Genomic DNA, 24,356 nt, shown 5'->3' on the forward strand with positions numbered 1-24,356 from the left:
TATAATCGACCACTTCCATCTGATACCAGTATCCCAGTCTCTGACTTTTTCCAGATGATAAAACGATTTATAATTAAAATGCACACTACTCACTTCAATGCTTTTGCTTTTTTTTGAAATTCAAATAAAATTTGTTTGATTTTGTTCAAAATAAATATGTTTTCACAAACTGACAAAAATGGAAAATTATAATGTCAACCAATTATTTTCAATTTTACAAATTTTTTTCTATATACATACATATGTACATATGTATTTCAAAACATATCCTCATCGTTCATCATCCTCATCGGATGATGAGTTATTTAACCATATTTTCAAGCCGCTACCTTAAGATATACTGATAGAAAATGTTCTAATACATATGTACATTCTTTCAGAAGTATGAATACTTTTGATGCTATTACTCCTCAGTTTTATCTAACCTATGTTACTTTTATGGGATCGCTTGACTTACTATGAATATTTTAGTAAAATCGGTTTAGTGTTTTTTGAGTCCACAAACAATATGTTTTATATTTTATACCTATAGATTTAACTGCAATGAGATGTGCATTTTCCCTTGTCCCCGGTCATGCTGTGTGGATGATGCGTATTTACACTCATGTTACTTAGCAATAGTTTGAAGTCGGTATCTGTAACCGTACTTAAGATATACACAAATTACATGTTCATAATTTTTGAATTATGATTACGTTAGATGCTATAACAACGCATTCTCGGAAATCTTAGAAGTTTATATAGCAAATGTTATTCCCAGGGCATGCTATGACGTTCTGTGAAAATCTCAGTAAAATCTTTTCAGCATTTTTAGAGTCTACAAACAAAATATTGTAAATTTTCAATATGCTGATTTTTAAAATGCAGTAAAAAGTGCATTTTCCGTTGATCGTACCATGCTCATTTTTGTATGGATGGTGTGTATTCACACCTTCGTTATTCAGGCAAATTTGGAAAGCGGTATATGTAACCGTTCTCAAGATAAACGCATGTTACATGTTCAGAAATTTTGAGGTATGTTTACTATTGATGCTATAACTCCGCATCCACGCGGAATTTTAAAAGTTTATATAGCCTATGTTACTTTCAGGGCATGCCCCAACTTACAGTGTAAATCTCATTAAGATCTGTTCAGCGGTTTTGGCGTCTATCGGTAACATACAAACAAACAAACAAATTTTTTTCTATTTTATATACATACATATATGTATATGTATATAGATTTTCAAAAAATCAGTTTTTTTTTGTTTTTGTGGCACATCAATGATTTTTGGTACACATATAGAGAAAAATGTTCTGACTCCGAAATCGTTCGCGATCAAATTTTTGGTTGATGCGCGCAACAGTTATCGAGGTTTTAATTTTGGGCATAAGAAAAAAATCTGAAAATTACGCCGTTTATTATATTGACCAAAAACGTTGATATAGGTCTTCCTCCGTAATATAAGAATATGAATATATTTTAAAAATCGCGATAAAGTTGCAAATCTTCGCGAAATATGAGAAAAATAAAAAATATAGAAGATTACATCAATATTTTCATTATATTAATGACATACACACACCTAAAAATTAATTTAAAAATATCTACATAATCTAAACACCATGATGAATCAAATAATATTAAAATCACACAAGTCCGTGTAGCGGTTTGTAAATCACAGCCACAACAAAACAAGATATTGAGGAAAAATATTTGTTTTTGGTTCGAAAAAATAATGACATCATATTTATTTTTTTAATTTTATACAAGAAATTTCAGAAAAAATGCTGGGATTATTCTGCTATTTTACCCGAATTTCGCCGAAAAATTGACATATATAATAACAAACACTTTTTGTGTATAAGTATACCTCTTGCGGATTATATCAAGACCCTTCCGATAAATCTTGGGGTTTTATAAATATTAATAAATCTTAAAACAAAATAATATTGTGAAATATACATACATTTTAAATTGCGTCTAAATCGCGTAATTCTCAAAATCATTTGATGCGCATGCGGTTTCCAGGAAGTACTGAAGTTTATCTTCCTATCCATATATATTTGGCGGTTAAGATGTACTACATGTTGCATTGAAGGACCCAAAAACTCGTAAAACGCGAATAATTTCCGAAAACTCCATATGCCATTAACGCGCATCCGATTTCGGTGTGCACCCTAAAAAATACATCGATCTATACCGATATCAATGTGGTCCATTAAGAACCATGGTTGTGCCAGCTCACACTATTTTTGAGATAAACTGGGTACATATCTCTTTCGGCTGAAGTTTTTAAAGTTCTCTTTTCGAAAAAGATCAAAATCCGTATGAAGTCATTTATTGAAGCGAAAATGATCCACAGAAAACGCAAATAAATCCGCGATATTTTCAAAAACATTTTTGCCAAATTTCGTGTTTTTGGAAAGCCAGTTCCTGCCGTTCTAGTAGATGGATTTTCACGAAGAAGATTTTATATCATCCGAAACGTAAAAAACCTTATTGATCGCATGTACCCATATCACACAGTTGACAGAAACTTAATGAAACTTTGCATTACTTACTAATTTTCGTCCATTTTCTGTAATTTTTATAGAACTTAAATTGAAATTGAACTTTGCAACTTAAAAAATGTTTTGAATAATTTTTGTGTTTGGTCATAAAACAGCTGATCCAAAGATGGCTGAGTTTGCAAAATCTTACTGCATAAAATTCTTTCAGTAAACTCTAATAAGTTTGTTGTTGTTCAACTGTCAAACTTAATCTCTCACTTGACTCTCTTTTACTGGATTTTTGGGTAAACAGACAACATTTAGTAACATTTGGTAACAATTGTTACCAAATATTGAATAAACAGACAGAGCTAATCTTATAATCGATTATAAGAAATTCCTCTTTGCGTATTAAAGCTAGAAGTAAAATTTAAAAAACACTGAAAATCGAGCTTCAAAATTTTAGCATCATTTAAAGGTAGATGCAGTCCCCATTTTGTTGGCTTCTAGTTTTACTTTGGCACGAAGACCGTGAAATGAGTGGCTTAATCACAAATCGATAGAGAACATAAAAAACTGCTTCGCATCAACCTGTTTTTACACATTTTTTTACATTAAAGTAGACACAGCTTCCACCAAAATAAACTTTGGAGGTCAATATCATGAACAGTTTGCAACGACAGAACAATTAACAAAAAACTTTTCACTTTTTTCATATACTTAAGTAATTCCCGAGTTATAAAGGGGTGAACCTCCGCTTCAGCTATGTTAAAAAATTGGCAATATTGCCCATATATACTTTATGGGGTCTCCGGTGAATATTTCGTTCGGCGTTGCAAATGGAATGGTAAAAAATAAGAAAAGGAGACCAACCCACTTTGGGAATATAATAATAATAATAAAAGCGACCTCATTTTAAGGCTTTAGTCACATTATCTGTGGCTGTAATTTGGTATAAAGGTAGCTTCCATTACCCGCATTTAAAAGGTTTCAGCTGAATTTTTCCATTGTAGCGGCTGTAATATGAGATTCCGTGATATAGGTTCAAGTTTTAATACAGCCTACACATATAGGTCCCGCTCCATATTCTGTATTATTGAGATATTAATCGAATTCTCCTATCGAATTGGCAATAATTTGACATATCGGATTCCTGGGAAAAAATAAACTTCATTTCAGAAGTTATTCAAAAAAGGTTAATGTTTAACATTTCCATAACGGTTTCCAACCTGATTGTCTGTACTTTTGGAACATTATTTTTTAAAGCATGAACAATCTACTGTCATATAATACAATAAAGTAATCCCCATATAAAGATACAGATCGATTTAGGAAATTTTTAATGCACACCGCTTGATGGAGTGTATAAAATTCTGTTTTACATTTATGCATAAATATTGCATTTTGTACCATCTTTAGCCTTTGATTTCATTGTATTTGTCTCATCTATGGAAATAAAAACCAATAATTAAAAAAACATCACATACATATCTATCTATCTATCTACATATATATAAATGATGATATACATATATATAAATGTTCGTTAGTCTCGCTAAAACTCGAATACGCCTTAACGGATTTTTCTTATCTTAGTCTTGAAATGTTCGTGGAGGTCCAGGGAAGGTTTAAAAGGTGAACGGAGTTTTCTTATCATAGTCTTGAAATGTTCGTGCAGGTCCAGGGAAGGTTTAAAAGGTGAACGGAGTTTTCTTATCATAGTCTTCAAATGTTCGTGCAGGTCCAGGGAAGGTTTAAAAGGTGAGAAAAATAATCGAAAACCGCGAAAAAATTTGCAAACAAATATTATGAAGCCTATTTGCATTTCCACGAATTTAGTATCGAGCTATTTTGATTGCACCATGTCGTAGTTTAATTTTGAGATCATTTGGTCAAAAATTGGTAGCGTATTATTCCTTTAAGATTTAATTTGTCAATTATTGAAAATTTTCAAAATATTTTATTTTTTTCCAGTAGTAAAAAAAATATTGAAAAGTATATTATTGAATACACAAGCGATCATCGTACGTACATATTTCACATACAATGCATATAAATTTGTATCCATTCGTAGAATTTTGATTTTAGGATCCATGCCTAGATTATTTTGTTTGAAAATAATATAGGAACATGTTGTTCCACGAGAAGTATAAAATCAGGTGGTACCATTATATGGTGGTTATATACCTGATCTGTGCTCAATATCAACACAAATCCTCGCATATATCCCATACAAAAATGTGTATCACAGAGGTAACTAATATAACAAGATATTTTGAATCCATTTTTTTCTCTTTTCAATGCAAAGTTCGATTATTAAACTCGAATGAGAACTACTAACTATAAACCAGCAATATAAACAAATATATGGAGCTTTGACATTTTACACATACATTGTTATTACTCCTTAGAAGTTTGATATTGTAAATAGTATATATCGGTAAACCATCAATATAAAAATGCATAATAGGCATAATATCTAATGCGAAGGTAATACCAAAACCTTCGTCAATAACATATATTATAACATAGAGTCCTCAACATACCTCAACATGTCAATTACCGATACATAAAATGAGGACATCTAATAACAAGTAAAAACGTCGTTAAGTTCGACCGGGCCAAACTTTTATACCAGTGGTCATTCGGGGATTGTGGAGGCTATCCTAAAAAAATAGATCGATAACATTACATCTAATTGGTTAAAAACGTGTATAAACACCAAAACACTAATGGCGGTACCGTTATAGGGGGATATTTAAAAAATTGAACCAATATTCATAGTTTTTGGTAGAAAGATTTGCTACCATATGACAATTCAAAATAAATTATAACCGAATCAGCCAAACACCCTAAAATACGGAGCACCGTTATATGGGAGCTTCATAAAAATTGGGCCGATATAGCCAAAAGTACCAAATTACAGATCTATATATCTCATTTTCATTACAAAACATCCAATCAAATCTCTATCTTTAATATTCTAATCACTATCGTGATTTCGACATAGATTTTTATTTTGATCAATTATATATACATATTCTTTCTGGGGTCTCCAGTGTTGCAAAGGAATGATAAATTTAGTATACCATTTACCTTATGGCGAAAGGTATAAAAAGCTTACATAGCACAGGGCTAACATTATGTGGAAGTCGTATAAACATATTGGGAAATAATCTAATTAAATCCGAATCCTAAATGATTATTACGGCTCTTGATGTGTAAATTATATGACGTTATTTAAATTTATTTTCCATGAATGCAATAATTACAAAAATAAAAATTATATCCAAGGACATTTTAGAAGGGTAAACAACGTTTGCGGGTTCGACAATTGCACCGCGTATATCTCAAGAACAAAAATAAAATATCCTCGCACAATGAATTTATTTTCTATAGCTACAAACTCGGTCATAATCATCAAATTGTAGATAATCAGAACTGTAATGCTGCTTTATGTGAATGTCATGGTATTACAAAGGATGTGTTTTGGACCAACTCAACAGAAACTTGATATTTTATACTGCAGAGATTTAATTTGAAATGTGTGCTAAAGCTTCCGATGTAACGATCCAGATCGGTATATGGGACAAATATAAAAAAGTTTATCTACACCAATAATAATAATAATAATAATAATAATAAGTATGAATAGAAATTGACAATCAAATCTAAAATACCGAAAATTATTCCTTAACAATATTGCTAAGGCAAGACAACGTTTGCCGGGCCCGCTAGTTAATTTATAAATATTTATGTATACCAAAAAGTAAAATGTTTTTATTGACTTTTTATCACAATCTTATTAACTAAATAGATAAAAACAACGAGTTCAGTGTCAGTACAGTGAAACTTTAATCTTAACCTAGGTCGCCATCATTTACACCAATATTGAGCTGGCACGACTATTACAGTCAACACCATACCTATCTATGTATGTATGTGTGTAATATTTATATATGTAGTATGTATGAACGTTCACGTTGGATATATCCACGTAATTATGCGGCGCTTGATTCTCCTATCGATATATTCCGCTGTCGCTTTGTTCGGGGTGGTGGTATTGGAGCGGTAGCAGATTCAGCCTTCATTTGATGTTCCTGCCCCAACTTGAGAGAATTGCCCAGAGTTGGATGTGAAATAATCGATGGTACAGCGGCATGCTTTGGCGTTAACACAGTAGGCGATTTATTTTTGCACATGCGGCGATCGAAGTACTCCTTGCATTTGATGATCATGGGATTATTTTTGCGATTCAAGTGCCAGATGGCGAATATACATGCCGCCAAGAGTATGAGAATAAAAACAACCAAAATAGGAACATAATTGAATGGTTCGGAGGATTCGTGTTGAGTGGATTCTGTGACTGTGGGCGGCACAGTGGGACGTTGTGTCGTGCGTATACTGGGCCGTATTGGGCGCATTGGAGTCAGAGTGCCTGCGCCTATAGCAATATCGGAACACGATCTAAATTCCTCCTGTTCACCACAACCAACAGCCCCCGTGCCATCGGGACAAATACCCCAATTGTTGCCAGCTACATATCGCCACTGTAGGACACACTGACTGCATGTTATCTCTAAAAAATAAAAAAAGATAAAAAATCATTTTGTAATATTAGTATTTTTCTTGTATACTCCTGTCAATATTATGCGCACTGTTTATGTGAAATTGCTCGCCTAAACATGAATGCATGTAATTTAAGTTATTTTCCATTTTCGAAGTTCAAATAAATTGTTAAGAATTACAGATACCTAAAACTATTTAAGAATGTCACTTTTAAATAAAAAAAAAATAAATAAGATGAGGGAGTTAAATAAGATTTATTTACTCTTATGAATATATTGTAATAAATCCATTCAAGCATGATAAGGTTTGGGAATTCCCGACTTTATTCCATTCTCGGGAAATCGGGAATTCAAAATTTCCATTCCCGTGACTTTTGACAACCTTTGTAAGTAAAAATATTAAAGGGTAGGGATGATATTATATTAATTAAATAATTAGAATTATAAAAAAATACGTTCTATGTCATTGTACAATAACATTTAAAAAGAAATAATTAAGAATTCATTTTCAGATAAAATTTTTTTGACATGTTTTTGGCAAAACATTGTATTAACAAACATATGAAGATTTTTTATTTCTTCAAATTTTGATGCCAAAATGTCCAGATATTGAAAATATTCTCTCACATTTAATGGAATTTTACTCACTTTATATAAAGCTTATTTCTTTATAAAAAAACTACTGTGACAAGGTTTTGATCATATAGAGGTTGACAAACAAAACAGAGGTTTCAAAACATGCACACCTTTGGAGAATCTTCATCACTACTAGATGACCAGACTTCATTGAAAACATAAATATCTTCTGTATCCACCTTTGCGTCTTTTTTGGCACATCCGTATTCCCCAAACTAGTTTATAAATAAACTTTAGTTTATAAATAAATTTTAAGTCACGTCGGTCACTTATTTCTATTTGTAATATCTGTGGAATTGAATGGTCGATGGAAGTTTGTATATCTTACAATGTTTTCAAGACAGCACCAACAATAATTTAAATGTATGACATGATTCTAGCAAAATAACCCTTCAATAGGACATTCAGAATAAATTTTCTCATGACGTTCGCCCTATCTGAAACAGTTGCTACAACATAGGTTTCAAAACATAATTCCAGCAGTTTTTCTTCAATAATTTTCCGAATTTCGAACCTGTCTATTATATAAATCGGTTTTAAAATGAGCACTTATACACATCCACTTATACACACATTAAAATCTCCCCTTGTAGATGGCGTATTATCGATAACAAATAATTTTTAATTCCGTATTAATATTTATTTAGAAATACAATTTCCCGTTTTCCCGGGAAATACTATGGAGAAATCCCGGGAATATCGATGTCAAAAAAATCGGGAATACCCGGGACGGGAATCACGCATGACTATCCATCCTTACTTCTATCTCTGTCCACGTATTTTTGTATACAAAGTACAGACCCATTTATTACACGCATGAGCTGAATTTTGGCACGTCTCATTTATTTGGATCAAGACCCGAAATTTGTCAGATCGAACGTAGCGTGCTGAATTGAGTCAACAATACAATTTCATACTTTTTTATACCCTCCACCACGATTTATCCACGCCCGTCTGCATTTGACGATAGAGTTTTGAATTTTGCAAATACATTGCTATTCCTCCTAATGTGTCCACTTTTTAGGGTAGCCCCCATATAACGGTATCCCTCAAAATTCTGTTTTTAAGCATTGCGTTTTTCAACCAAAATGGTTCTAATTTTATACTCTCTGAGCATAAAAACTATCAATATTGGCTATGTATTTGGATAGCCCCAATATAACGATACCCCAATATTCGGTATTTTGAAGCTTTTGGGTACGATTTTGAACCTAGTCAACAGTAATTTGGTATTTTGGGTTCTCACAGCTTAGAAAATCTTCCTAGCCCACATAACACGATAACCCCCCTCGCAGTTTTTGAAGTATTTATTTAAATTTTAGCATAATGAGATATATTTATGGAAAATATGTCAGAAGAATCCGACAGCTGACCCCTATAGAGGACACATTTGAACATAATAACTCCATTCATTAAAACATAAAAAAGATATTGAAATTGAATTTAGTTTTTAGTTTTTTTATTTAAAATTTATAAAAGGCCAATCATTAAAAAATGACAAATTGTATGAGGCTTGAAAGCAAAAAGTGTTCACACATACCCCTCTCTCACCTACAATTATTTCGTCTTTGCAGATCCTATCTAAAGTCTTGTGTATTGTTTTGTAAAATATTGGGAGGTCAAACATTGTGGTATTTTGTTTACGGCTCAAGAAAATAGACGCAGAAGGACTCGAGATAGAATGAGATCACGTTCTACAAAAATGTTCTTCATTCTTGTTGACTTAAGACATGTCGTCTCCAAATTAACCTGCAGTAGCCGCAAATAAAGATATATATATATATATATATATATATTTCTTTTTGAACTTTAGAGTTACAAGCAAAAAATCCATCATGCCATAACCCAAGAATTTGACACACCGCCAAAATGTTGTGTCGCAGTGTAATTAAAAACTTGTTCATCGTCAAAAAAATGTGTAATGTCATAAATTTTTTCTAAAGTGTTTGGATTTTAGTTTCAATTAACCAATTTTTTTCAATAAGACGGCGTTCGTTTATCCGAAATCGACTGTACTTTTAAATGTAAGGTGAAAACATCACGACATCCTTGTTTATGAAACTTTTCGTTAATTACCTGGAAGTTGTGCCTTTATTTCGTAAATTCTACTACCATTCCTTGGATAGAATCTTGTCTCCAAATCTCCGGGTGCAGGTTGGGCCGGTGATCCTGCCAGTATTTTTAAAAGATTACGATCTAAACAGTCTTGTTTTGCTTTGGGTTCTGGACACAATCGAAACTCGAAATATCTGCAAGAATAATGGAAAAATGTTAGTGTACTGCAACAAAAAAAAACGCCAACAGAAAGGTCATATTAAACTCGATTCCATACAGACCCCATGTGACTTGCTGTCAATTCCACACGAATAGTCATTTCAGCTCCCGGCGAATATCGCCGCACAATAACACCCTGACCCCACTGACCTCCGTGTTCGTGCGGCCGTGGCAGTGGCATGTCCCATGCATCGCCACACTCGCCACATTTTCCTCCGTTACGTTTCCACTGACGCGTAAAGCCACCACAATAGAGTTCGTGATCGTTGTAGTCGGGCGGTGTGTTGAAACCGTAACGCCATGCCGATGCTCGACTTGGCGGTTCAATCAAGCGACCATGGCCATTGCAGCCGGGTGAATTTATAACTACGACGACAGCGAAAAGAACAACAAAACGCCACATTACTTTGGATCGGTCATTATGAGTTCCAGCAAATTTCATCATTCCTTGAAGCGTGGCCGTCCTTCAAGCATCTGTAAGATTTTCAAACATAAAAATATAATTTATATAACAATACATCGATCGACAATACACTGAATATATATAGAAAAAATGCTTAACACAAAATTCGTAAGAGCGATGCCCTTTCTCGCACATCAGGTGTCACATTTGACAGTCACAATGGCATTATGCAGATTGAGTTTGGCCTTAGCGATACTTGCCTCCCTTGGAGTTATTATTTCTGAGAGTTAAATATATCGTATGCTGGGTATTGTTGGTGGGAAATTCCCAGTATTGTTGCCGAGAGTTTCATACAAACAGAATATTCCAACGTGATGGTTTCACAAAAATTTTCCCAACACTTTAGTGTTGCAAAGAAACTTTACTGTTAACAAATGTTTGTGATGATGTCATTTAAGGCAAAGGAAAAAACAAACCAAACAAAAACAGTGAAAGGGATACTTATTGGGAAAATTTAATTGAAATTGAACACCTGTCAACGAATTTCGTTTGTTCTTTTGCAAATACAAACAAATTTCGAAGATAAGAATTGCAATACATTTTTGAATTAAAATCGGAACATAATTTTTCTGTCTTCCGTGTATAAAATTAAACTGCAAACAAAAATAATTATATACAAGTTATGTCTGCTTAAGAACTTGCAAGAATGTACAAATTTTACGATAACGATAACAATTGTTCCTTTGTGATATCGAAGAAATAGTACAAATTAGTCAGCCAATCACACGAAATACTATAAGCCTTGTCTATAAAATACCAATTTACCAAAAAATCTGAAATAGAGATTCAATGTCTATCGAATGCACTCGATATGCATATTTTTTCGAAAACCATCAAATAAACAAACAAAAAACATCGAAACGCTTTTCAAATGCCACCTAATAGTTATGCAATTGTTATACCATAAAACTTAATAATTCTGTATGGCTCAATAGGTGACCACCATATAAACAAGTAGATATGTACGTGTCTACATTTGTTGATAATAAATTATGAAATAAAATTAGTTGTGTGTAAGGCACTAACATGGCGGGCACATATATTTGGTTATATGGGTTCCCTCAACACATTTCTTTTACATTTTTCTCTTATTGTAAAAATTATTATTGTGTGGTGTACGTTTCAAATCTTTATCTTGTAGGCTTGTTCGTATGAAAAAATAAAAGCGTTACCTATATTTTGGCCATACGCCTTATGAATACTATCGAAATACATCGAACCCCGAACAAGTTTTTACAATTTGTTCCTATATCGTTCCCCTGTTCTGTATAAGCTAATAAACACTCGTTCTGTGTGTGTGTGTATTGAAATTATTTTATATGGAAAAAATCAAAAAGTCATTACAAGAACATCAAGAAGGAATTAACCATGATCTGTTACATCTTCAAAGTACCAAAGGTCCAAATCGACTGCAAATTATATATATATATATATGTATATATATATATATATGAAGTTATATATGAATGATATAATTTATAAATATAATTTATTTGAGGTTATAATAGACTTACATAGAACTGGATCCTGTAGATATAAATTTTCAATTTGATAGCATATATGGACATTTACATAGAGAAGGTTTCATTAGTTTATTATTAAAAACCTTTGTAGTCGATTTGAACATATCGGTCCTTCAAACATATGTATGTTCCGTCTGCAAATTTCAAAAATGTATTATATCCTAAATAAAGTTTGAAAATTCATCATGAAAATCAAAATAATTATTATTTAATAATAAAAATTAAAAAAATATATTTTTTTGAACAATGTGCCAAACACTGTTTGCCGGCATAACACGTTGTTTTATAAGCACTGCATTTATTGTCTGAAGGTTTCCAGTACTATTTTCAAACATAACCCACGAAATGGAAACTATTGCCGTTTTCGTATTATTTGTATACCATTAGCATAATATTCACGTCGCAACCGTATGGCTCATTTTGGTTTATTGGCAGACTTGAACACGAAATCGTAAACGAGGAAGTCCAAGAATATACGTTAAAGTATCCCCACTTTTTTTGAATGCGGCATATCACGAAAATTGAATTATAAACAAAATTAACCCTCTGGAACCTACGAACAATACATAAAATTATTTAGAAATGTAATATATTTTTTCGAAGTTTACAAAATCAGAACACGATAAAAAGGAAAATGAATATCTTGACCTCTGACCTCTACCTTTGGGCAAAGGAAGATATGTAGAGCAATTAACATAAATTTATCATTCATGTTTGTTCCTTACATTCCGTCGGTTGCGGTGTCTATATTAGGGGAAGTGATTTTATTATTAAAATATTCGTTTTTTCGACAAAACACTATAATTATTACTTTGGCACCGAACATGCTAGTTCAGGTTAAATCATATTGAAATCTAGGTCATTATTTAAGCATTTGTATGTAAATTGCTCAATGAAAACAATAGCTACATTAACCCTGCGGTCAATAAACGGGTACATTTGTAAAATTTTTATTTAGCACTATATTAACGGATGTTGAATATACACATATTTTTACTAAAGTCAGCCAATTTGACTCTTATCAAAACATTTCATTTTTTTATACCCTTCACCACACTGTGGTACAGGGTATTATGTCTTTGTGCATATGTTTGTAACAGGCAAAAGGAAACGAGATAGACACATGGTTCCTTTTAAGAATATGCATAGAATCACTTTCTAAGTCGATTTATGCATGTCCGTCCGTCTGTCTGTCTGTCTGTGCATGTTAAATTGTAAACAAAGTACAGGTCGCATTTATGATCCGAATTGGATGAAATTTGGCATAGGTCACTTATTCGGCCCAAGGACGAACCCTATTGAAATTGGGAAAAATCGGTTCATATTTAGATATAGCTCCCATATATATATTTAACCGATTTAATGTAAACAGTCCCTATATATCTTTCGATTTGCACGAAATTTGGCACAGCCTAATCATTTAGGTCTAGAATTATGTCTGCCAAGTTTCGTGAAAATCGGTCCAGATTTAGATATAGCTTCCATATATAGTTTCGTCCGATTTCATGTAAATGGTGCACCAAAGTCCCTATATATCTTTCGATTTGCACGAAATTTGGCATAACGTACTGAATTAAGCCTAGAGTGATGTCTGCCAAGTTTCGAGAAAATCGGTCCAGATTTAGATATAGCTCCCATATATAGTTTCGTCCAATTTCATGTAAATGGCGCACCAAAGTCGCTATATATCTTTCGATTTGCACGAAATTTGGCATAACGTACTGAATTAGGTCCAGAATGATGTGTGTTAAATTTCCTGAAAATCGGTTCAGGTTTAGATATAGCTCCCATACATTTTTTCGTCCGATTTTAGGTAAATATTGCACCAAAGTCCCTATATATCGTTAGATTTGCACGAAATTTGGCATAGCGTACGGAATTAAGTCTAGAACGATGTGTGTAAAATTTCGTGAAAATCGGTTCAGATTTAGATATAGCTTTCATATATATTTTCGTCCGATTTTAGGTAAATAGTGCATCAATGTCCCTATATATCCTTCGATTTGCACGAAATTTGGGATAGCGTACTGAATTATGTCTGGAACGATGTGTGTTAAATTTCGTGAAAATAGGTTCAGATTTAGATATAGCTCCCATATATATTTTCGTCCGATTTTATGTAAATGGTGCAACAATGTCCCTATATATCCTTCGATTTGCACGAAATTTCGCATAGCATACTGAACTAAGTCTAGAACGATGTGTGTCAAATTTCGTGAAAATCGGTTCAGATTTAGATATAGCTCCCATATATATTTTCGTCCGATTTTGGATTTATAAGTAAATTTGGATTTATAAGTAAATAAAGAACTCAAAATGTGGCCGAATGCAAAAACCATACTGAAATAAGTGTAACCTATATTTCGATATTTCGCTTTAAATTTATTTACATTATTTTGTCCCATCGTAAGAAGCAACTCTATACCTGACCAAAATTTAGTATAGGTTGCAGAATGACATGTTTAATTTCATGTTAATGGTTCTTCAATAATGCGACGTCTGTTAGGATTCATCTGTTTAATATACCCACAGTGGTGAAGGGTATCATATAGTCGGCCCCGTCCGACTTTACTACTTTCCTTACTGGTTTTTTTGTATAAAAAAAACTATTTCAATTCTATTTAAATAAAATATTCGTTATTAGAAAAATCATAGAAAATGTTTTTGCATACAAACACTGTCCACCATAAGTTAGAGTGTATATTAATTTTTGTCATTTTGTCACCTTCTGTCTGTTGAAACCACCATATTGGAGTTAGAGTCGGTATTGGGAAGCTTTTGGGCTAATTTTTCTTCCTAATTGGCTGTAATTTGATCATTTGAGTTTCCATTGGGAATTAAATCTTCATATTAAAAATTATTAATATTGGTCCACTTTTTAGGTTTGTTCCCTAACGGTACCTCCCAAATTTCGTATTTAGTCGAGTTTAAAAACGAATTGTCTCTATTTTTATACCTTTAAGTAGAAATGGATATTTTATACAAATATGCTGAAGAAAATATAACGCTTGTTTGGGTGTTTCAGCATGACAATATCAAATATACATCGAAATATGTTACGGGAGTCAAAAATCTAGGTTTTATAATGGCCAGCACAATCATCAGTTCTTCACCCTTTAGCAAAATATTTGTGATATCATAGATAGCAAAATAAACCAGTGAGGAAAGTAGTAAAGTCGGACTGGGACTTCTATATGATACCCTTCACCACTTTGGCTATATTCTACATATGTATCCTATCAGACGGAGCCTTTTTGAAGGAACATTGACATTAAATTGAACGAAGTTAAACATGTGATCTTTATCCATATCTAAACCGACTAACATCAATCCCTATACATGTCATTGTGCAACCTTTGCTAAATTTTGTAAGTCGATTTAAAGCAAACTTGACACACGCTATTTTGTATACTACACGGTTTCATTTAATCTCATTCAGACATCCATTGATTACTTGCCAGAGATTAATTTATATTAAATTCAGTACGTTGTGTCAATCGGCCTAGCTATAGATCTTTATTGCACCATTTACTTAAAATCGGACGAAAATATGTATGTAAATCTGAACCGATTTTCACGAAACCTAGCACACAACATTCTAGACTTAATTCAGTACGCTATACCAAAAATCGTGGAAATCGAAAGATATATAAGGACGTTGGTACACCAATTACCTTAAATCAGACGAAAATTTATATGGGAGCTATATCTAAATCTGAACCGATTTTCACGAATCTATGCACCCATTATTCTAGACTTCATTTAGTACGCCATGCCAAGATTCGTACAAATCAAAAAATTTTCAGGGGCTTTCGTGCGCCCTTTACCTAAAATCGGGCGAAACTATATATGGTTGAATTATGATTTAATTCGTCTTAATTAAAAATTATCCAAAATAGCCGACCTTCGGGGATTTTATGGACAGGCGGAAAATTAGGCTAGCCAAATTTTTTTAACTGAACGGCCTTCGATTGGGGTTTTAAGACTTTCTCCTGTGGACAGGTGGAAAAATTGGCTACGCTATTAAAATTTCCTTTACATCAATTTTTTTCTTATATAGCCGGCCTTCGGCCGGGGATTTAAGACTTTCTTCAGAGACAACTTCAGAGGTCCATATCTCGGGAAATATGGATTTCCCCCATGAATGTCATATATTTTCGTGAAGAGATCTACCCGTGGTAAAAATTTCAGAAAAATCTGAGATGAAAAATTTTGTATTTATATTTTCTGTTTTATAAAAGTAAATAAATTAACTACAATTTTTGAAAAAACTTTCGCTATAACTTTTTTTATTATTGACTACGGAAAACTTAAGTATCAAAGGTCAACAAAAAGCGCATAAAAAAAGGGTTACAGGTCATTTATTAAGTTTTCAATTTCAGTTACTTTAGTTTTGACCACCAGTGTATATGTGTATGTGTGTGTCAAGGCTATGGCGTTAGTAGAATTTTTCACCGAAGCGGATGTAATTTGCGGCTAATGCAATATTTCAGCCAAACATGTTTGATGTAGATCTATATTATGTCTTGTACATCACTGCCATACAAATTCCCCGGTAACAATTTTAAGAAGTTTTGAATGCACACGAGTGCACCCTTAACGACGAATGTACGGCTTTACAGTAGTCTGTAGTCTATAACTATTCCCAAAATCTAATTGAAAAACCAGTAAGGAAAGTAGTAAAGTCGGACGGGGCAAACTATATGATACCCTTCACCACTATGGGTGTTTTTAATAGATGCATACTAACAGAAGGTCCACACAAAGTTTATTACGTTGTGTAAAATTGTGTAGCAATCTGCCTAACTTTGGGTCTTAAAATAGGACAATTTTCAGGAAACTTTACACACAACATTCTAGATTCAATTCAGTACACTATGTCAAATTTCGTGCAAAATTAAATCGGGCAAAAATATATGGGAGCTATATCTAAATCTGAACCGATTTTCACGAAACTTAACACAAATTCTTCTAAACTTAATTCAGTATGCTATGCCACATTTCGTGCAAATCGAAAGGGACTTTGGTGAACCATTTACATTAAATCGGTCGAACTTATATATGGGAGCTATATCTAAATCTGAACCGATTTTCAAGAAATTTTACACACATCATTCTATACGCACTGCCGAATTTCGGGCAAATCGGAAGATATATGGGTTCTTTGGTACACAATTTAAACGAAATCGGACAAAAATATTTATGGGAGCTATATCTAAATCTGAACCGATTTTCCCCAATTTCAATAGGGTTCGTCCTTGGGCCAAATAGACAAGCTGTGCCAAATTTCATCCAATTCGGATCATAAATGCGACCTGTACTTTGTTTACAATTTAACATGGACAGACAGACGGACAGACGGACGGACATGCATAAATCGACTTAGAAAGTGATTCTATGCATATTTTCAAAAGGAACCATGTGTCTATCTCGTTTCCTTTTGCCTGTTACAAACATATGCACAAAGACATAATACCCTTACCACAGTGTGGTGAAGGGTATAAATATAGCTCTCGAATGGGTTAAGATTTTATTACAACCAACATGTTCTCTCACATATGGTTCTACTACGATTAAACTTTCTGCCGTTTAAAGCTTTTTTGAAAAAAATTAAAATCTTCAAGCAAAACTGATCATTCAAGTGCACATGCGATGCTGGATGGAAACATTCACGTTTTTGTATATTTTTTTTATTGCGAATCTCACACACTTAACAGTAGTCTGTTGACATCAACAGCGCTCTGCGAACGCAGAACGCAATGAAACTATAAAATTCTATTCGTATAACCATAGGTTTTATTCCTTTCAATAGCCATCTTTCACATAAATAAAAAAAAGACGTTATTTTTGGAAACATTAATATGTTCAAACATTGTCGACCGCGATCAGAAAAGAGTTTCAAACATCATGAATACATACATACACATTCAATATTTATTTCGAACATTGATGACTCATGAACCTATTCCCAGTAAATAATAACTTTAACTAAAACTCGATTACTCTTGGCAATAAAAAAAGTAAAGTAACGAAAACAAAGAAACGAGTTTTTTTGTTTGCTTTTGAAAAGAGATTCAGGCAATACATCGACGCCAAGCATGGATGCTGGTAAACAAATCTCGAAAGTGTGTTCCAGTTTGCAATTTTATAAGCAATTTTTGATGACTATATTATACACAGAACACAAAATTAAAATTAAATTTGTAGAATAGACTCTAGATGTGTATCCCCGTTACGACTGACATTTCTTCAATAACATTAAAATTAAAATATTTATCAATAAATTATTATATTACTACAAATATATACTTTATGTTGATACTTTCAGGTGAATATTTCGAGGTGTTGCAGACGGAATGACAAATTTAGTATAAACCAGTAAGGAAAGTAGTAAAGTCGGACTGGGCCGACTATACAGATGTATCCTAAGATGTATCATATCGATGCACCAATTACATAAAACCGGACGAAAATATATATGGGAGCTACATTTAAATCTGAACCCATTTTCACGAAATTTAGCTCACGTCATTTTAAACTTAATTCAGTACGCTATGACAAATTTCGTGCAAATGGAATGATTTTCAAAGACTTTGGTGCACCATTTACCTAAAATCGGGCGACTATATATATATATATATATATATATATGGGAGCTTTATATACATCTGAACCGATTTTCATGAAACTTGGCACACATTATTATAGACGCAATTCAACACGCTATGCCAAATTTCGTGCAAAGATATATAGGGTCTTAAAAGCACCAATTACCTTAGATGAAAATATATGTGGAATCTATATCCAAATTTGAACCGATTTCAACGAAACTTTTCACAGGTTGAGTTATACTAATTTCAGTATGTTTTGTTCCTTCAATCATATATTGGTTCATTGGTGTGTCAATTACTTAAAATCAATCGATCTATACAATATTAGAACTTTGGTACATTATTTACATTAAATCTGACGGAAATATATATATATATATGAACCGATTTTCACGAAACTCAGCACACATCATTCCAGGAAACTTGGCATAAAGCACTCTAAGCTCTATTAAGTACGTTATGCCAAATTTCGTGCAAATCGAAATATATGTAGGGACTTTGGTGCATCACTTTCATAAAATCGGACGAAACTATATATGGGAGCTATATCTAAATCTGGACCGATTTTCACGAAACTTGGCAGACATCACTCTAAGCTCAATTAAGTACGTTTTGCCAAATTTCTTGCAAATCGAAATATATATAGGGACTTTGGTGCACCATTTACATAAAATCGGACGAAAATATATATGGGAGCTATATCTAAATCTGGACCGATTTTCAGGAAACTTGGCAGACATCATTCTAGGCTTAATTCATTACGCTGTGCCAAATTTCGTGCAAATCGAACGATATATAGGGACTTTGGTGCACCATTTAACTTAAATCGGACGAAAATATATATGGGAGCTATATCTAAATCTGAACCGATTTTTCTCAATTTCAATAGGGTTCGTCCCTGGGCCAAATAAGTGAACTGTGCCAAATTTCATCCAAATCGGATCATAAATGCGACCTGTACTTTGTTCACAAAAATACATGGACGGACGGGCGGACAGACGGGCAGGCGTAAATCGACTCAGAAAGTGATTCTATGCATATGCTCAAAAGTAACTATGGGTCTATCTCGATTCCTTTTGCCTGTTACAAACATATGCACAAAGACATAATACCCTGTACCACAGTGTGGTGAAGGGTATAAAAACGATAGAGAGTCATACGCCTATACATATGTAACTTGTTCCAGTATTTTACTATATTTTTACCAGCCTCAGGCTACACGACTACACCCGTGCTCCTTTGAGAGTAATTTGTTTTTTTTAAAACGGCATAAAAGAACGACATTCAACCCGACCCGTTTTTATACCCTTCATTCCATTCGGAATGAAAGGTCCCCGTTCCCGTACTGCAAAAATCTACTATTTTTTACTACGATAAACATTTTTCCTTTATTATAACGAAGAAAATAGTAAAATCTGAACTCTGAAAAATAGTAAAAAACTAGATGTATATCGTATTTACACTAGTACACTTCCTTCTTTATAGGTCACGATTACACAATCACCATTACCCGTTTTCCATAGCGTCATTCTTACATCTTTAAAATGTGAATTGTTACTGTTTAAGAGCAAACACTTATAGCTATATAAATATATATATATATATATGTACTATATACAAACACGCACATCATTCATCAAATAAAAGTGTTTTTATATTTACGTTCCGTACCAAATTTGCTTCCCTAAAAAAATACTTTTATTCGTTCAACTATGTATGTCAACATTTCATAGCATGTCAAAAGAAAATTTTCGTTGTAATTAAAAAATACAACAAACTTATGAAACTTTATACCTACAGCTTTATTACACAATCCTACCATTACTTCCTAGTTCAGTGCAGATCGTCGTTACAACAACCGGTATTAATCTAGATTTCGATGACAAACATTTTCTAAGAATTCATAGCAGATACTTCTTTGCACATTGCAATTGATTATGTCAATTAAAAACAAAATATAAATACTACTATGTATATTATTAATTTTAAATTATTATTATTTTTTATTTAATTACAATTAAGTGCAGAATGCTCACATATTTATTTTTTTCACAATTAAAGAAAATTTGGATTTTTATGGTTGACATAAGAAAAAAATAAACTCTGATGCATTTATGTAGAATTCCACTTTTTTTGGTATTCATGTCTTTACAGTGTATCATCAGTTTTGCACGATACTCTACGTTTATAACAACATCCCATATTAAACAAAAACTTCCACCAAAACCATCTCCAAATAAAACCAACTAAAATGTTTTCATTTCTCACTGAAGTTTATTGACACGAAGGTGGGACGTCAATGTAGCCATAAAGAGTAATATCTGTGCTAAATATGCCAAAATCGAGTGTATATATTTAAGGTGAAATTTGTAAAGATGCTAAAAAGAAAGTAAATGAAATACTGATACAAAACTCTTCTGCGATATGTATTTAAACGCTAATTCATTTCCGATTATGAATGTTTTATAAATATTAAAATATACATATTTATAAAAAAATGTATACCGGTGAGTCCACTGGTGCGATGCGACATTTGCTCTGTTGCAAAAATAAACTTATCGTAACCGATCGACTCGAATTTATTTTGGAAAAATTAAAAATATATTTTTTTTTTAATTTACAGATGGCTACAAACATATTAGGTTAGGTTAGGTTGAAAAGAGGGGTGGATGATACCACCACATGTCCAACATGAGAAGGACATACACTTAAGCCATACGAGGCCTGTTGTGCGCTCTAGATGTGCGGAGAAAGTACAAATCAATAATTAGTGAAAGTGTATGTTAATAAAGAAAAACATTTGGGTTTGATTCCCTATGAATCTAGGAATTCAGTGTTTTTTTTTTTTTTTGAACTCCTTCAGTCTTTTCCATTCACACCCCCTCAGATCGCTTAGTCCGTGAAGAGTGTCATTTTCCAAGAGTTGTCATTATCCCAAAGGATTTTGTGGGTCTCATGTGCCCATTCCCTCATTTCTTGGCGTGTTTCGTTAAAGGGTTTGGCGGTATACACCTCTATTGTGGGTAGTGCAATGGCACTCCTGGCTAGTTGATTTGCTATCTCGTTGCCTATGATTCCTTGGTGACCCGGTACCCATATAATTCGTACAGGTCCTTGTTGTGAGAAATCATTAATGGTTTTTATACATTCCAGTAAAGTTTTGGATTTAACTGTTCTGGAAGATATTGCCTTTATATCTTGCTTGCTGTCCGTAATAATATTTACTGTATTTTGTCTTTGGTTTGAAATTAACCAGTTAAGACACTCTGTTATAGCTTGAACCTCCGCCTGTAAGATCGTGCTGTGATCTGTAAGACGAAGAGAGATTTCGGTACCGGTTCTTCGATAAAAAGTCCCAGTCCAGTTTTTCCTCCTAGTCGAGAGCCATCCATGTAGCAACAGTTACCAGGCGGCATCTGAACTAGAGTTCCGCTATTCCATTCTTCTCTATCTGGTATTATAGTTTCGCACCGTGTCACTGCTCTTGTTTCAGGTATACGGTCTGAATCAAAGATATTGAATGTCGACTCATTTGTTGTCCGGTGTCTATCCACTCGTCCATTGTTTTAAGTCTTAAAACTGCAACAACATATTAAATCAAAAAATAACTGTTGCTTTTCGAGTGTCGGCAAAGACCAGTTTTATTAAATTTTCATTGTTTTTATCCCTAATGAATATAAGCCCCCAATGTGGCCAGTATCAATTATGGTCCGTTATTTTACAATTATGTTGCGTTCTCTTAGGAGTGGGGACTTTGTTACATTTTGCAATTAACTTTATTTACAATCAAGTAAAAAGACGGTTAAGTTCGATTGTTACAATTTTTTTCTTCATTCCATGAGGTGGACATTAAAAAAGCGTATGTTAAGCTTAGAACCTGATAAAAAGACTATGTAAAATCTACTTCTGTTACTGAAATTTGGCTGAAATCCTCAAAATATCGAAAATGCGGTGGACCCATAAATGGGTACTATATCTAAAAATGGACAGATGTCAACATTTTTCGCCAATAATGCCTTGTTAGAGTTATTTCGGGTTGAAAATGCTAAACCCTTAAAAATATCGAAAATATTAATGGGTAGAGGTCTATACCAAACCGATATGGTATAACTCACGAAACACTCCACTTCAAGAAAATGAGGACAAAAACTCCTGACGAATATCCGAAAATGTTGCAAACGGAATGACAAATTTAATATACCCTTCACCCTATAGTGTGGGGTATAAAAATTCATTGATTTGTGGCTTATATGTGGTTTATCTCATTTTGTGGCTCTTTGCAAATGAAAGAAGTGAAGGAGAAAAGAAACCTCCAAATAAATATAGAAATCATAAGAATTCGAGATCAGTGTTATGATAAGGTATTGAGGTTTTACAAATTACTCATTCGACATTTTAAGTGATAATAGTAATACTAAATAATAAGTCCAGCAAATTTCAATTCAATCAAAAATATATATCTACTAGCGGGCCCGGCAAACGTTGTCTTGCCTTAGCAATATTGTTAAGGAATAATTTTCAGTATTTTAGATTTGTTTTTCAATTTCTATTCATACTTATTATTATTATTATTATTATTGGTGTAGATAAACTTTTTTATATTTGTCCCATATACCGATCTGGATCGTTACATCGGAAGCTTTAGCACACATTTCAAATTAAATCTCTGCAGTATAAAATATCAAGTTTCTGTTGAGTTGGTCCAAAACACATCCTTTGTAATACCATGACATTCACATAAAGCAGCATTACAGTTCTGATTATCTACAATTTGATGATTATGACCGAGTTTGTAGCTATAGAAAATAAATTCATTGTGCGAGGATATTTTATTTTTGTTCTTGAGATATACGCGGTGCAATTGTCGAACCCGCAAACGTTGTTTACCCTTCTAAAATGTCCTTGGATATAATTTTTATTTTTGTAATTATTGCATTCATGGAAAATAAATTTAAATAACGTCATATAATTTACACATCAAGAGCCGTAATAATCATTTAGGATTCGGATTTAATTAGATTATTTCCCAATATGTTTATACGACTTCCACATAATGTTAGCCCTGTGCTATGTAAGCTTTTTATACCTTTCGCCATAAGGTAAATGGTATACTAAATTTATCATTCCTTTGCAACACTGGAGACCCCAGAAAGAATATGTATATATAATTGATCAAAATAAAAATCTATGTCGAAATCACGATAGTGATTAGAATATTAAAGATAGAGATTTGATTGGATGTTTTGTAATGAAAATGAGATATATAGATCTGTAATTTGGTACTTTTGGCTATATCGGCCCAATTTTTATGATAGCTCCCATATAACGGTGCTCCGTATTTTAGGGTGTTTGGCTGATTCGGTTATAATTTATTTTGAATTGTCATATGGTAGCAAATCCTTCTACCAAAAACTATGAATATTGGTTCAATTTTTTAAATATCCCCCTATAACGGTACCGCCATTAGTGTTTTGGTGTTTATACACGTTTTTAACCAATTAGATGTAATTAGATACAATGAGTTTCCATCGGGTAACAAATCTACTTACCAAATGTTATCGATCTATTTTTTTAGGATAGCCTCCACAATCCCCGAACGACCACTGGTATAAAAGTTTGGTCCGGTCGAACTTAACGACGTTTTTACTTGTTATTAGATGTCCTCATTTTATGTATCGGTAATTGAAATGTTGAGGTATGTTGAGGACTCTATGTTATAATATATGTTATTGACGAAGGTTTTGGTATTACCTTTACATTAAATATTATGCCTATTATGGATTTTTATATTGATGGTTTACCGATATAT

General features: G+C 32.9%; 1 protein-coding gene across 1 annotated transcript; it reads right to left on the reverse strand.

The window, feature by feature from the left end:
- Window positions 1-6,473: 6,473 nt before the first annotated feature.
- On the reverse strand, window positions 6,474-10,445 carry LOC133324302 (uncharacterized). Its single transcript, XM_061533148.1, has 3 exons — window positions 10,013-10,445; window positions 9,753-9,925; window positions 6,474-7,051 (listed from the first exon to the last, which is right to left on the reverse strand). The coding sequence occupies exons 1-3, from the start codon at window positions 10,393-10,395 to the stop codon at window positions 6,474-6,476; spliced, it is 1,134 nt and encodes a 377-aa protein (XP_061389132.1). The 5' UTR covers window positions 10,396-10,445.
- Window positions 10,446-24,356: the final 13,911 nt, after the last annotated feature.

This window comes from Musca vetustissima, unplaced genomic scaffold (genome assembly GCF_032173495.1).
Source record: "Musca vetustissima isolate MV318-11 ecotype Yass unplaced genomic scaffold, APGP_CSIRO_Mvet_v1 utg1152, whole genome shotgun sequence".
NCBI classification, from domain to species: domain Eukaryota; kingdom Metazoa; phylum Arthropoda; class Insecta; order Diptera; family Muscidae; genus Musca; species Musca vetustissima.